This window comes from Staurois parvus, unplaced genomic scaffold (assembly GCF_062004578.1).
Source record: "Staurois parvus isolate SC_StPar_1 unplaced genomic scaffold, SC_StPar_1.0 ptg001404l, whole genome shotgun sequence".
Taxonomy (NCBI): Eukaryota; Metazoa; Chordata; class Amphibia; order Anura; family Ranidae; genus Staurois; species Staurois parvus.
The window spans coordinates 263,837-280,357 of NW_028319200.1; the positions used below are offsets into that span (position 1 = coordinate 263,837).

General features: G+C 47.4%; 1 protein-coding gene across 1 annotated transcript in view; it reads left to right on the forward strand.

Annotated features, from left to right (window-relative positions):
- The window catches only part of LOC149436188 (NACHT domain- and WD repeat-containing protein 1-like), a gene marked incomplete at its 3' end in the record, with an annotated part of 85,405 nt that overhangs the window by 26,387 nt on the left and 42,497 nt on the right, over window positions 1-16,521 (forward strand). Inside the window, exons 7-10 of the mRNA XM_089661915.1 lie at window positions 3,819-3,902; window positions 5,429-5,515; window positions 10,432-10,520; window positions 14,278-14,482. Coding sequence (XP_089518041.1) covers window positions 3,819-3,902; window positions 5,429-5,515; window positions 10,432-10,520; window positions 14,278-14,482 — 465 coding nt within the window. The remainder of the gene's footprint in view (window positions 1-3,818; window positions 3,903-5,428; window positions 5,516-10,431; window positions 10,521-14,277; window positions 14,483-16,521) is intronic.

A 16,521-nucleotide genomic window follows, 5' to 3' on the forward strand; every position in this document is an offset into this window, starting at 1 on the left:
AGACTAGAAAAAGTTGTATTTCAACATGGAGGTTGCCCGAGAGGCTTTGGGGGAGACTGGCTGGCGGCCCCTGCCCTATCGCCAGTTGACCTTGTCTTAGATAGAATTTTGGGGTAAGAATATATTAGCAGTCTCACGGGAGTTTATTTACTAAAGCTGGAGAGTCCAAAATCAGACTCCCTTCTGCATAGAAACCAATCAGCTTCCAGGTTTCATTGCCAAAGCTTCATTGAACAAGCTGAGGTTAGAAGCTGATTGGTTTCTATGCAGAAGGGAGTCTGATTTTGGACTCTCCAGCTTTAGTAAATAAACCCCACTATGTCAAAATTCTATTAGCTGCTGCTGTGGAAATGTTTACTCTTGCTGCCTTAGTGTAGTAACATTATAGCTGGTCCTGTTAGTGTATTGCTCTAACCTGCTCTATATTAATGTAATGCATTCTTGGATCATGGCATTTGAAATGTTTGACTGAATGTGATAGAACACCTGTCAGGAATGGACTAGCCAGCAATGGTGGGACTCACCTGCCTTTTGATCTGCAGTACCAGGGCTGGCCAGCGGGTGCTCCCAGCAATCAGAGACTCAACTTTGCAGCCAGCTAACACCTGGAACTGATTATGCTGGGGTATTTAAGGGATGGCCAGACTTGCAGACTCTGCCTTGGTGTTGTGTTTCTCTTGGGCCCTGTATCCTGTTCCTGCTCTCTGTTCCTGTCTGATTCTCTGCTGACCCTGCTCTGATCCCTGGCTTGTCTGACCATCCCTCTGCCTGACCCTCTGTACTACGCTGCCTGCTACCTGCTGAACCTGGCCTGTGACCCAGACCAATCTCCGCTTGCTCCCCCTGTACCTGCCTGCCCAATTGATATTGACCCGGCCTGGTTGACGACGCTTGCTTGTATGTACTGTTATCTGTGGGTGGTTGGTTGGGTTTGTTTGCACTGTATTATGTTTAGTATTGCACTGCGTTTATGTTTGTATTGTTAGTGTTAATAAATTACATTGTTAATCACATATCTGAAGTCTGCGTTTCCCTTCTTCAGTCACACACCTCTGGTCATACCTGGGAGCCCTGACATTACACCAAGGCCAATCCTGACCAGAAGTGGCTGCACAGGGAAGCCATCTTGGCTTGTTGATGGGAAGGATGGATCTGGATGAGGTTGCGTATTTATATCTGCTAGTGTTTGATGACAGGGAGTATGCTTATCAAACTCTGAAGGAGTATCCCCGGGATGAACTGCTAGAATGTATACGGCTCGCTCATGTTCTAGTAGATCAGGGCACAGAGTTCTCTGAGGTGCAGCCATTGATTCAGGTTTGTGCAGAGTTGGTTTCATCTGGTACCCCCGAATGCAGGGATGAATTTTTGCCACCATTTAGTGCAGACCAGGTAGAGTCCCTGGTGTGGTTATTAGAGGATGATGTGGGTTACTTTCTGGAGCGTTATTCCACATGTTCACCACAGACACTAAGAGATTGTATAAACGCAGTGCAGTCATTGACCAGACAGGCTTTGTGTAAGCTCAGCTTTGTTCAACCCATACTGCAGACATGGACAGACTTGTTACACCCAGCCTCAGTCAGCTTACAAAGACCCAGTCCTGCTTCTAACTCTACTCCTGTATTCCCACCAGCTCCTCCAGTTACAGCCCAGTATACTTGGCTATCTACCGCATGTCAGTCCCCTGTTCCCACTCGCTGCACCTATCCTGCCTTTAACCCTGTAAAAAAGCCCTCTGTAGCAACTGCTCCCTCTCCTGTTCCATCCTCCAGTTTTTCTCTGTCTCCAGCTGCTCCATTCGTTTGCAGACCTGCGTTTACTTGCAGTGCTCCAGTAGTTAAAACCAGAAAAAAGCGAAAATTCTTTCCAACCAATACCATCCTGCCAGTATCCAAACCGGTGAACCTGCCTTCCGTGGTTCAGCCTGAAGCCTCTACTCAGTCTGAAGCCTCTCTTCAGCCGGATGCCTGCATTCTGCCTGATGCCGCTACTCAGCATGATGAACTGATCCAGCCCGACGATCCTATTAGGCCAGTTGACTCGATGCCCGCTGTTGATCCAGGTGACCCGGTGCCCACTGCCTTGCCAGATGACGCGGTGCCCGCTGGCAAGCCAAATGACCTGATGCCTGGTGACCCGATGCCCGCTGTCGAGCCAGACAATCCGATACCTGATGACTCGGTGCCCGCAGTCTTGCCAGTTGACTCGATGCCCGCTGTTCCGCCAGACGACTCGGTGCCCGCAGTCTTGCCAGACGACTCGGTGCCCGCAGTCTTGCCAGTTGACTCGATGCCCGCTGTTCCGCCAGACAACTCGGTGCCCGCTGTTCCGCCAGTTGACTCGATGCCCGCTGTTCCGCCAGTTGACTCGGTGCCCGCAGTCTTGCCAGACGACTCGGTGCCCGCAGTCTTGCCAGACGACTCGGTGCCCGCAGTCTTGCCAGACGACTCGGTGCCCGCAGTCTTGCCAGACGACTCGGTGCCCGCAGTCTTGCCAGACGACTCGGTGCCCGCAGTCTTGCCAGACGACTCGGTGCCCGCAGTCTTGCCAGACGACTCGGTGCCCTCTGTCGTGCCTGGTGACTCGGTGCCCGCCGCTCCGCCTGGGGGCCCGAGACCTGTCGCTCCGCCTGGGGGTCCGGCGCCCGCCGCTCCGCCTGGGGGCCCGAGACCTGTCGCTCCGCCTGGGGGTCCGGCGCCCGCCGCTCCGCCTGGGGGCCCGAGACCTGTCGCTCCGCCTGGGGGTCCGGCGCCCGCCGCTCCGCCTGGGGGCCCGAGACCTGTCGCTCCGCCTGGGGGTCCGGCGCCCGCCGCTCCGCCTGGGGGCCCGAGACCTGTCGCTCCGCCTGGGGGTCCGGCGCCTGCCGCTCCGCCCGGGAGCCCGGCGCCCGTCGCCCCCCCCGGGGGCCCGGCGCCCGCCGCCCCGCCCGGTAATCCGATGTGCCTCTGCCCGGAGTCCAGCCCGATGTGCCTCTGCCCGGAGTCCTGCCCGATGTGCCTCTGCCCGGAGTCCTGCCCGGTTTGCCAGTCTTTGATATCCCGCCAGTTACCAGACCCGGGCGGTGGAACATTTTGCCCAGCTAGGACTGTTTGGAGCGTCCTGAGGCCGCTCCTTGAGGGGGGGGTGGTACTGTCAGGAATGGACTAGCCAGCAATGGTGGGACTCACCTGCCTTTTGATCTGCAGTACCAGGGCTGGCCAGCGGGTGCTCCCAGCAATCAGAGACTCAACTTTGCAGCCAGCTAACACCTGGAACTGATTATGCTGGGGTATTTAAGGGATGGCCAGACTTGCAGACTCTGCCTTGGTGTTGTGTTTCTCTTGGGCCCTGTATCCTGTTCCTGCTCTCTGTTCCTGTCTGATTCTCTGCTGACCCTGCTCTGATCCCTGGCTTGTCTGACCATCCCTCTGCCTGACCCTCTGTACCACGCTGCCTGCTACCTGCTGAACCTGGCCTGTGACCCAGACCAATCTCCGCTTGCTCCCCCTGTACCTACCTGCCCAATTGATATTGACCCGGCCTGCCTGACGACGCTTGCTTGTATGTACTGTTATCTGTGGGTGGTTGGTTGGGTTTGTTTGCACTGTATTATGTTTAGTATTGCACTGCGTTTATGTTTGTATTGTTAGTGTTAATAAATTATATTGTTTATCACATATCTGAAGTCTGCGTTTCCCTGCGTCAGTCACACACCTCTGGTCACACCTGGGAGCCCTGACAACACCATTATTGTTCTCAATGCAGTCTGTACCCACTGTCATTCTTGCTCTTTTTTTTGTAAATAAACTATTTTATGTCATGTTTCTGCCTTTCAGACTCCAGTCTCTTACCGCCACATGAACCCCTTGTCTGCAGCGGATCAGCAGACTGCAGTATCAAAGTCTGGAGTCTGATTTCAGGTAACCGATGGAGGGGCTGACAGAAGGGGAAAGCACAGGGATATGTCATGATTTTTATTGTTTTTCCAAAGTTATTTTCCAGGTGGTGAATACCCGTAGTATATTAGTGTGTACTGTACGTTTTAGTATATTAGGCATATTTAGTACATATTTAGTACAATGCAATACATGTTCTCTCTTAAAGCGGAGCTCCACCCAAAAGGGAAAGTTCCACTTCAAGGACTGCTCCCCTTTAAGGATTGGCACCTTTGGGGAACGGGTACCCGAATTTGACAGGTACCCGCTCCCACTTCAGGTCCGATCGCCTAGGCCAGGGGTAGGCAACCGTCGCTCTCTAGCTGTTGTGGAACTACATTTCCCATGAGGCATTGCAAAGATTACAAAACTGACAGTTACAGCTATGACTTGCAGAGGCATGATGGAACTTGTAGTCCTGCGGCTCTCAGGTTGCCTACCCCTGGCCTAGGCGATTGGAAGCGGAAGGTGTCCTCCCTCCCTCCCTGTAGTCTTTTGGGACACGTGACAGGTCCCAGAAGACTACAGGACCATTCACGAAGCGCAGCACTTCTCACGCATGCGCAGTGGGTACCTGGCTGTGAAGCCGCAAGCTATCACAGCTGGGTGCCCACACTGAAGATGCCGGCCTCCTGGAATACAAGGTGGCCAATGAAATCGGCTGCAGGGGACACACCACGGGACCGAGGGACAGGTAGGTGGCAGTTTTTGTAGCTGCTGACTTTTATTTTCTGATAGGTTGAGTGGAACTCCACTTTAAAGTGGTTCTAAAGCCTTAAGGTTTTTTCCCTTAATGCATTTTATGCATTAAGGTAAAAAAAACCCTCTACTGCACAAATACACAAACGTTATATATAAGTGTGTGGCTGAGCCACCTGGTTTGTGTCAAGACGCAGACAGGGCATCTCGGGAGTGAGCATGCACGAGTGCCCCCATAGCATCGCTATGGGGGCACTTGCTGCAGACAAGTAGCCAGAAAAGGAGAATCAGGGCTGCTCTGTGCAAAACCATTACACAGAGCAGGTAAGTATAGCATGTTTATTATTTTAATACATAAAAACAACAAAGGTTTAATGTCAGTTTAATGCATTCTCTGCACTAAGGTAAAATAACCTTTTTAAGTGTAGCTCCCCTCCAAATATTCCCCTGAGCCCGGTCTCAATCCAACACAATGAACATCTGCAGAAGCTCTTCTCCCCTTTCCCCGCTTTCACAGGCTTGGCTGTTGTCATACAAAACCTGGCGATACCCCAGCGTGCTGTGTGTCTGAATAGATGGAAACAGCCGAGCTCGGGATCAAGCACGCACGAGTTTAAAGTTGCACAGAATTAGGATCAAAAATGTGTAACTAGGCAAGCACGGTGTCAGTTCATTTTAATGCTCTGTGGATCTTCTTGTCTTACATTCTGTTTGAGATGTCACCTTCTGTTCTTTTCACATTTATGCCTTCTGTTTCATTCACACTTGCTCTGCTTTTTAAATTTATTTTTCCTCTATTTCAATCCTTTCAGGTCAGCCTCTGCTAAGCATATACACTTTCTCAGCAGTTTCAGCCATTGTTCACATCCCGGACAGTAAACTGATCATATCTGGATCTGGTGAGTTTTCCTACTTCCCATTTCAAAATGATGTGTGTCTAACCATTTGCCGCCCGCCCTATGGCCGAATGGCGGGCGGCAAATGTCATCAGCGTTCCGGGTGGACACCATATGGCGCCCTCCCGCACATGCGCAGATTGCGCTCCTGCAGAGCGGCGCAGTGGCGCGATCTGTCACCGGCCGTGTACCTCGGCCACGGCCGATGACAGATCTGAGTATCGGCCCCATTGCCGGTACCATGTGGCCTGCTGTGACCAATCACAGCAGGTCACATGACAGTTGTATACAATGGATGGCTTCATTCATACCATCCATTGTATACTAGTGTCTAGCTGTGAATGGTCACAGCTAATCACATGCACATGTCATGTGATTAGCTGTGGCCAAACCACAGCTATGCACAAAAAAAAAAAAAAAAAGTCCGGAATGAATCGATGTCATTCGGTAAATGCTTGCTTATAGCAAAGTAATTCTTTGCTATAAGCAAATTGTGTAAAAAAAAAAAAAAAAAAAAGTACTGATCACTTCCCCAAAGTAGTACAATGTTACTATGGAAACATTGTACTACTTTGGTCATAGTGAAATATGAAAAAACAAATCTTAAAAAAAAGAAAACAAATTTAATAAAAAATAATAAAAAAAATAAAATATATATTTTTTTTCATACTGTCACCAGTGTCCCTGATCACCGCCATGCCAGTTATATGATGACGCTGTACTGCACTGGTGACAAAATGTAAAAAATAAATAGTGAAACTAATTTTTTTAATTTTTTCATTTTCCGAAAAATTATGACAAAAAAAATACAACTTCAAAAAACTCGCCATGCCTCTTATGAAGTATGTCGGACTGTCTACTTTGCAAAAAGGGGTCATTTGGGGGATATCTGTACTGTACTGACATTTGGGAGATATCTGTACTGTCCTGACATTTGGGGGATATCTGTACTGTCCTGACATTTGGGGGATATCTGTTCTGTTCTGACATTTGGGGGATATCTGTACTGTTCTGACATTTGGGGGATATCTGTACTGTCCTGACATTTGGGGGATATCTGTACTGTCCTGACATTTGGGGGATATCTGTACTGTTCTGACATTTGGGGGATATCTGTACTGTCCTGACATTTGGGGGATATCTGTACTGTCCTGACATTTGGGGGATATCTGTACTGTCCTGACATTTGGGGCATATCTGTACTTTCCTGACATTTGGGGGATATCTGTTCTGTTCTGACATTTGGGGGATATCTGTACTGTCCTGACATTTGGGGGATATCTGTACTGTTCTGACATTCTTGGACCTCAAGAAATTAGATTGGCTGTCAGTACTTCAGGATTGATCAATATTTAGATCTATACCATAGGTTGTGAACTCTATAACTTTCCTATAAAACTAAAAAATACATCTTAATTTGGGTTATTTTCACCAAAGACATGTAGCAGAATACATCTCGGCCTAAATTTATGAAGAACAATTATTTATTTGCAAACTTTTCTAACAGAAACAAAGAAAAACTTTTTTTTCAAAATTTTTGCTCTTTTTTTGTTAATTTAGCAAAAAATAAAAACCCCAGCGGTGATTAAATAACACCAAAAGAAAGCTCTAGTTGTGTGAAGAAAATGATAAAATTTTAGTTTGGGTACAATGTTGTATGACTGCGCAATTGTCATTCAAAGTGTGAGAGCGCTGAAACCTGAAAACTGGCCTGGGCAGGAAGGTGTAAAAGTGCCCGGTATTGAATTGGTTAATATGGAGGTGTCTCCGCCTCTACAGTTATAACAGCCTCCACTCTTCTTGGAAGGATGTATAAGGGCTAGTTCACACTAGTATAGGAAAAAAGAAGGGGAGACCAGGGGGAAAGGATCCCTAAGGTCAAGGGGTCCCAATGAGGACAGACTGCGGCTTGATAGAAAAACAATTTCAACCGTTTATTGCAGTAATGATACCCAGATGTAAAAATAACAAAAAAGGAAGGGGGACCTCACCACCACCAACAGAGAAAGATGAAGGATGGAAATGATGTGGTCATCCAAGATGACGTCATGCGCAGAGAAGTCCCTGCACCACGGTGTGAATACTATGCCAATGGGGGAGGGGGGTTTATGCACTATATGATTAGAAAAGAAGAGAGCCATGAGAATATGTTGCACATAATGGTACAAAATGAAAAAACACACATGATAATAATCTGTAAACCGTTTCCTGTATACCTAGCCTTGACTTGAAGTGATCATGACACAATCATAATATTGGCAACAGGAAAAATGGAAAGATATAGATGAATGTGTCCATGATGGTACCATAACTGTGATAATTCCAGACTGGACCAGGTGTTGGCTATATATAGTAAAGCACTAGATGATAAAGCTAGGCCAGAGATGTTTCAGAACATGAGCTCATGTAGGAACAACTACATTAGTGGTTGGAGGGCGGCTGAACCCCGCTACCCCATTTAGCTGCAGATGCAGTGGCTGGGGGTGTACACATGCCCAGGGGCGGACTGACAACTCATGGGGCCCTGGGCAATAGGGGGTCAAGGGGCCCCTGTGTCCTCGCCCACACTCAAACCATACCCAAAAAAGCCTATGAAAGGTACCAGGGGCATCTCATGGGGCCCCTTACTGACCCCGGGCCCGAGTTTCCGAATGGTCAGTCCCCCCCTGCACATGCCATGGCTGTGAGGCATTGCTTCATGGCCACATCAGGAATTATACTACGTCACTTTCGGTGGGTGTAATGCCTACCGAATGCGATCCATTCAAGTGAATGGGGCTGCACTACAAGCACCCCACAGCCGCGTGCAGTGCGCACAGTCTCAGCGTCATAGTGCAGGGATCAAGAGGTTAAAGCAGGTGGTGAGGAGGCGATAAAATGCCTCCTCATCGGTTGTCAAATGCGATCTGAACACAGACTGCTCTTTAGAGGCCAAAGCTAGTGTGAACAAGCCCAAAAGGATTTTGGAGTGTGTCTGTGGGAATTTGTGCCCGTCGCGGCCAAATTAGCATTGGTGGGGTCAGGTACTGTGTATAAAAAAACCTTCAGCTCAATGAACCTCCTAAAGAAATTGTGCGGCTAGCATATAATGTGTTCCCACATGTAGAAACGAAAGTAAAATGAAGAAATGCAGAGCAACAATACAGTGAAGGAAATAAGTATTTGGTCCCCTGCTGATTTTGAATGTTTGCCCCTCACAAAGAAATGATCAGTCGAAATATCGAATGTTCAGTGTATTGTAACACTGAGAGAGAGAATAGCAACAAAGAATTCAAAAGAAATGCATGTCTAACAAATTAATTTACTGATTTACCATTCGATTTTTAGACCGATCATTTCTTGAGTGGGCAAACATTCAACATCAGCTGGGGGTCAAATACTTATTTCCTTCGCTGCATATACATCAATACGGTGCTAACAATCTAATACGAGGATATATAAAAGTGAAAACACAGAAAGCTGTGCTTGTGAGAATCAATGTATGCTATACCAGATGTCTTCCAATGCATACATATAAGCACCCATAAAAACTGCACATAACTAGTGCTATAAATAAATAGTGTACTCCTGATGAAGTCACGTGATGTGACGTAACGCGTAGGGTACGCCGATGACGTCAGGCCGCAAACCGGAAGTGCACGTGCCGCCATTTTGGAAAAGGGATTTCTGCACACGTTTTACAGCAAACACTGTATAGATATGGAGCGATCTGGTTCTGCTTAACGTGCTGGCTAACGGTGGTGAAGATCTGTGTACCGTTATACCCTCCTGGGTTATAGGGAAAAGCGCAGTTTGACATGACAATAGGGGTCAAACTTGGAAGTGAGCGCAATAGAGTGCTGGAGGTGGAAGAGCACCAAGAAGCACCGTACACGTTTATGCAGTAGTGTGTTTACAGTGGTCCACCTGTAGTACAGCGGATTTAAAGGGACGGTTCACCATTCTTTGAGATTGTATTCCGATGATACTTGCTGGTGTATTTGGATCACGATATACAGGAAGCGTACCACACCAAGTCCACGTGATGATATCTGGGGTCAGGTACTGATGTTGCGCAAAAAGACCTGCTTCTCAATCGACATTCAGTCCCATCCAGAATCGGTTAAAACCAACTCAGTTGGGCTACAGTGATTATTAAAGTGGAACTTTAGGTCAAAAATGAAAAAGGACAAACCGGCAGGAATTTTAAAGCAGAGGAGACATGCTTTGTCTCTTCTGCATTAAAGTTGCCTACCTGCCTGTCCGCCCCTGTACAGTGTGCCACGCAGGCGCAGCTCACTGTCCGAATTCGGCAATGCTGAACATGACTGAACTCCCACGCATGCATGGGAGTGATGTTATCCCTGTCTGACCAACAGTCAAGGCTTGGAGGTCAGCTGCCCTAAGATGTCAGCGGCCAGGTGGGGAGCTCCAGGACGCCGCATTGCTGGATCCAAAGTGAGTAGAGTTCCGCTTTAAGTCCCAGTTTGCTGTAGAGGAAGACTCTTGCCCTCTCTGTGAGAGCAGAGGTCCAACATGCCCCCTGAGCTCAGAAAAACGTATGCTCCATGTTGATTGGCAGAGGGCATGTCAAAACCTCTGCAGAAAGGCTACTGCTTCCATACAGAGAGCAACGGTGCTTCCCTGCAGCATGCAGCCAGGATTTTCAGCTCAGGCTGTGTCTGAATGATCAAGAAAATGAACGGTAAGACTTTTGTTTTGATGCACCTGAAATCAACTCAAAATTTATTTGGACTTTAAAATATATTTAATAAAAACAGGCTTTGGATAACTATGCCAGCAGTACATCATATATCTGGAACAATTTTTTAAAATGTAGTGCTCTGGCATTCTGTGTTCTTTTGTTTCATTTTTAATTACAAATATATAGTGACCAATTCTTGATTGTGTGGAAAATTTACCAAATTATTGTTATGCAGATGGTGGAAAGATTGATGTCTGGGACCTGGAAACACAGGAAAACTTGTGGTCAGAGAGAACGCATGAAGATAAAGTAACTGCCTTGCAGGTAAGGTAATGTAGGATCCTCTGTCTGGTGGGTTATGACAGCCATATAGTCAAAGCTGAACATCAGCCTTCCCTTCAGTCTTGCTCAGTTGTACCGGCTCCTCTACTGTGCTAAAATTGCTTAATCTGATTTCACTGCACACTGTGAGCTTCTCACAATGTTCAGTAGTGGCTACAGCAAGTCAGATAGGGCCCGCCTTGTTTCCTGGCTGGAGGACATCCAGTGGCATCTAGCCCAGGGCTCAAAATTTCAAGTCCTGAGCTACTAGCCAGGTCTTAAAAGTTACTTGCCACCAGTTACTCTACCCAACCCCTACCCTGCCCCTAAATACACCCTCGTAAGTTATCTCATGAAATGATGCTGTTAAATGTTTTATGCAGAATAAAGTTACAAAAAAAAATATCAACAACTATAAAAATATTAAGCCCATTGGCCATCCCACTGAGTCAGTGCACCCACCTTTATTTTAACACTCTTACAGCTTGATATATCCTCCATCCCATGTCCTCCTCCACCACTTCTATCTCCCCCCATTGTCCTCATTTTCCAGTCTCATCTCCCAATCCCATGTCCTCCTTCTCCACTTCTATATCCCCCCATTGTCCTCCTTTTCCAGTCTTATCTTCCCATCACATGTCCTCCTCCGCCACTTCTATCTCCCCCCATTGTCCTCCTTTTCTAGTCTCATCTCCCCATCCCATGTCCTCCTTCTCCACTTCTATATCCCCCCATTGTCCTCCTTTTCCAGTCTCATCTCCCCATCACATGTCCTCCTCCGCCACTTCTATCTCCCCCCATTGTCCTCCTTTTCTAGTCTCATCTCCCCATCTCATGTCCTCCTCCTCCTCCTCCAATCCCATCTCTTCCAACCCATGTCCTCCTCCGCCAGTTCTATCTCCCCCCCATTGTCCTCCTTTTCCAGTCTCATCTCCCCATCCCATGTCCTCCTCCAGTCCCATCTATTCCATCCCACATCCTCCTCAAGTTGCATCTCCTCCATCCCATGTCTTCCTCCTCCACCAGTCCAGAGAAAGAGAGAGTGAAAACCAGAGGGAATGAGAGAAGAAATGAGAGAGTGAGAAAGAGAATGAGGGAGAGGATGAGAAAAAGAATGAGGGAGAAAATAAGAGCGAGAGAACAAGGGAGAGAATGAGGCTTCATCCATAAATGGGCGTTTTGAATAGAGGGCAGAATCTCTGCAATTCTGCCCACGATTTCAAAACGCTCTGCTAAAATGACAGATCGCACAATGCAATTTTCAGGTGCCATTCATTTTAATGGCACCTAAAAAATGTGGTGCAGTCCTGCTGTGATTGTCACATAACAAATTGTGCTGCAATCACCACATTGTGCAAAGCACCACATCGATCTAAAGGTGAGCATGCAGCGTTTGGCAACCGTACAATTGACCATGCAATCCGGTGCAGGCAAATGTACTGCGTTTGCAGCTTGTGTTTGGGGTGTCATTAACATTGCTGCAGATCTCACGGGCAGTGCGATTTGAATGCGTTGTGGGAAATGTAAAACAAAGAAACACAGCGCCTCTAAGTGTGTACCGTGAAGGTATTTAATAGAAAGATAAGTAGTAACTCACATCTTAGAATTTAAAAACAGGCTCATGGGCAAGAGACGTCTGTAGCCAGATGTTGTGTGTCTGATCCAGAGAGGAGATCGATTGAGTCCGTCAGCAGGTGGTGCTGTGCATGTGCAACATGGATGGTAAGCCTGGTGGAATCTCCAAGGTGTCTGCCAGCAGATGGTGCCCTGCATATGCAGCATAGATGGTGGAGCTTGGCAGAGTTTCCAAGATGTCGGGGATCAGCACATGTGGCGTCTGACATCATCAAAATGCGACGCGTTTCTGAGCATGTGCAGGACGCGATGAGTCCAGGCGAGCTCTTTTATCAGTCAGCATATACACTGGACTATCTGCTGGCAGACACTTTGGAGATTCCACCAGGCTTACCATTCATGTTGCACATGCACAGCACCACCTGCTGACGGACTCAATTGATCTCCTCTCTGGATCAGACACACAACAACATCTGGCTACAGACGTCTCACCCTCTTACCCATGAGCCTGTTTTTAAATTCTAAGATGTGAGTTACTACTTATCTTTCTATTAAATACCTTCATGGTACGCACTTAGAGGCGCTGTGTTTCTTTGTTTTCCCTTCTGCAGAGTTATGCTTCGCTCCTCCGCAGCTTGTCCTTGGTGCCTACTGGACTACCTTCACCCCTGCCCATTTGGAGCTCATCAAACATACATGGACTGCCACACCATGCGCCTGTTATCCCTTTTGTTGCACATTTTGGGTTTCCTACACTGCATTCTGGTGTGAGCCGGGGATAAGAGTCCAGTGTGCGAGGGCCAGGCCTGTCTATGACAGGGATCACTTGGAAGGATGGACAGGACAGATCCCTGGACCCTTGTGTACTCCATGCCTGGCTTGTGATTAGGGATGGTAGATCAGTGACTGGAAGATTTCCCCCTCCTCCACTGCTCCTCCCTGCAGCTGGGTTCCTTGTCTTGCACCCCTGTGTGACCCTTCCACCTCCCCAGGTACAGTTCCGGCATCTTGTTCCCAGGTACAGTTCCGGCATCTTGTCCCAAGGTACAGTTCCAGCATCTTGTCCCCTTGTCTGTCAGTAGCCCCTTCTGTGTGTGCAGATCCCTGGCCGCCCAGTGTTATGTTCCCAGCTCCGGTCCCGCACTCATGGTATTACCTGTTGTAGAGTCGTGGTGAGCATGCTGACCTCCCAGTCATTGAGGAAGGTGAATTTGTGGGGCAGCTTTGACAGGGCAAGGTGCAGCACAGCGCACTACATGCTTGCTTGTCATCTGCTACACAAACCAGGTGCAGGAGCTGAGGAGATTGGCGGAGACGGCCCAGGGAAAGGAGGAGGGATGGGGGTTTGTTGCTATATAGAGGGGAAAGATCACTCCTACAGCACCCATGCTGCACTGTTGATGTAGATAACAGGCTTGCCTAACACCGCTGACGGCCCCTTTCATTCTGCCTAGATGTGGGATTGTCTACCACCGGCACCTACGCTCTACCCTCTCCTTGTTATGGATTTTACCGCCCTCCCCATTGTGACACCCTGTGGTGGCTACCATGATGCTGGCCCTGGCTCTGTGTGCAAGCTGCTTTCCCCGGCCGACTCTCACTTTATTACTACACCAGGCTGCCAGTGGCTGTGGAGGGAAAGAGCTAGAGGGGTATAGCCACTCTCTACATTCGGTCATGGTGTCTGGGGAGAAGATGCTCCTCTAGCAGCTGCACATACAGATTCTGCTTCCTTTTCCTCCTTTGGCTTCCCTTGATAGCTGCCATGCCTGGGAAACACTCGCCCCCACCTTATTTCCACTCGCCAAATGTGAGCAGGCAAGTGGAAATTTTGAGGCGTGATCTAGCCTTTTCCAACAGCCAGACTGTCCATTGGCCTACCCCTTTCATTCATTGGATTTCGGTTCTTTCAGTTATGGAGGCTCAGCATCACATGTGGGTACTACCTAGGGCAGACTGTATCTACATGCAGCTCTCTTAGGAACACCCACTCTTCCAGATTGACATGTACCAATTAAGACATTTTGATATCTGAAAAACAACTCCCAAGGGCTGGCTCACTGCTTGCATCAGAGCTGCATTTATGTAAAAATTTCACCGGCATGTTGATGAGGAGGGAGTGAGGAACCAGGGAAGGCAAAATGTAAGCAGATTGTACTTCAGCTACATGTTTGTTCCTTTTCAGTTCAACGCTGGATTGCTGTATTCCGGTTCCTCAGATGGCTTTCTGAAGGTTTGGAAAGTCTCCTCATCTGGTCTGTTGAGTCTTCTGCACTCCTGTGATAGTCTGTCACTCCTTCTGCGGGGTCTCTACGCTTTATGTGTCACTGCAGGCGGCATCTATGTAGCTAACCAAGGAGCGTCTTTAAAACTTTTGGACTGGAAGAAAGGTAGGGGAGTTGTACCGAATTATAGAATGCTCATGTATCAGCCTGATTTGGAAGGCAACTTTTTCTTGTATGTAATTGGAATAAACCATTAAAGTGTATCTTAGCACAGAAACAAGATTGCAATATACCACAGATTACAAGTCTTTAGATGTGATGGCTGCATTACTTTTCTATCTTCAGGCTTTTTTTCCCCTTATTTCCATCTGCTGTTTCTGCCAGTAACACACTTCCTGTCCTAGAGTGACAATGTTCACTCTTTGTACTATATCTATGGAGAGGCAGTGTTGTCACTCTAGGACAGGATTACAGAACACCTCCCTCTCTCCTCTTCATCACACAACAGTAGGTAGATCATACAGTTGCAAGAAAAAGTATGTGAACCCCTTGGGATTACGTGGAGTTTTGCATGAATTGGGCATAACATGTGCTCTGAACGTCATCTAAGTCACAACAATAGAAGAACACAGTCTGCTGAACATAATACTACACAAACATTAGATGTTGCCATGGTTTAATTGCACATAACATGTAAACATTCACAGTGCAGGGAGGAAAAAGTATGTGAACCTTTGGACTTAATAACTGGTTGACCCTCCTTTGGCAGCAATAACCTCAACCAAACGTTTCCTGTAGTTGCAGATCAGACCTGCACAACGATCTGGAGTAATTTTGGACCACTCCTCTTCACAAAACTGTTTCAGTGTAGCAATATTCTTGGGATGTCTGGTGTGAATCGCTCTCTTAAGGTCATGCCACAGCATTTAAATCGGGATGAGGTCAGGACTCTGACTGGGCCACTCCAGAAGGCGTATTCTGTGCTGTTGCAGCCATTGCTTTGTTGAATTACTTGTATGCTTTGGGTCATTGTCCTGTTGCATCACCCATCCTCTGCGGAGCTTCAGTTGGCGGACAGATGGTCGTACGTTTTCCTGCAAAATGTCTTGATAAACTCTGGAATTCATTTTCCCATCAATGACAACAATCCGTCCAGGCCCTGAGGCAGCAAAGCAGCCCCAAACCATGGTGCTCCCTCCGCCATGTTTCACAGTGGGGATGAGGTTTTGATGTTGGTGTGCTGTGCCTTTTTTTCTCCACACATAGTGTTGTGTGTTCTTCCCAAACAACTCAATCTTGGTTTCATCTGTCCACAGTATATTTTGCCAGTAGTGCTGTGGAACATCCAGGTGCTCTTTTGCAAACTTCAAACGTGCTGCAATATTCTTTTTGGACAGCAATGGCTTCCTCCGTGGTGTCCTCCCATGTACTCCATTCTTGTTTAATGATTTCCTTATTGTAGATGTGTCAACAAAAATGTTAGCATGTGCCAGAGATTTCTGTAGGTCTTTAGCTGACACTCTGGGATTCTTCTTTACCTCATGCAGCATTCTGCGCTGTGCTCTTGCAGTCATTTTTACAGGACGACCACGCCTAGGGAGAGTAGCAACAGTGCTAAACTTTCTCCATTTGTAGACAGTCTGTCTTACCGTGGACACATGAACATCAAGGCTTTTGGAGATACTTTTGTAACCCTTTCCAGCTTCATGCAAGTCAACAATTCTTGATGGTAGGTCTTCTGAGAGCTCTTTTCTGCGAGGCATGGTTCACATCAGACAGTGCTTCTTGAAACCAGTAAACTCAAAACAGGTGTGTGTTTTTTAAGGGCAGGACAGCTGTCAGCAACACATCCAATATCATCACACTGATTGGAGTCAAGGTTGGCTCACTCCTGGCTCCAATTAGCTCTGGGAGAAGTCATTAAGCTAGGGCCTCACATACTTTTTCCTCCCTGCACTGTGAATGTTTACATGTTATGTGCAATAAAAACATGGCAACATCTAATGTTTGTGTAGTATTATGTTCAGCAGACTGTGTTCTTCTATTGTTGTGACTTAGATGACGTTCAGAGCACATTTTATGCCCATTTCATGCAAAACTCCACATAATCCCAAGGGGTTCACATACTTTTTCTTGCAACTGTAGCTGAAAAAGTGATAACCCTTTCTGGAAATTTCAGCACAAACACTTCTCAGGATCAACAG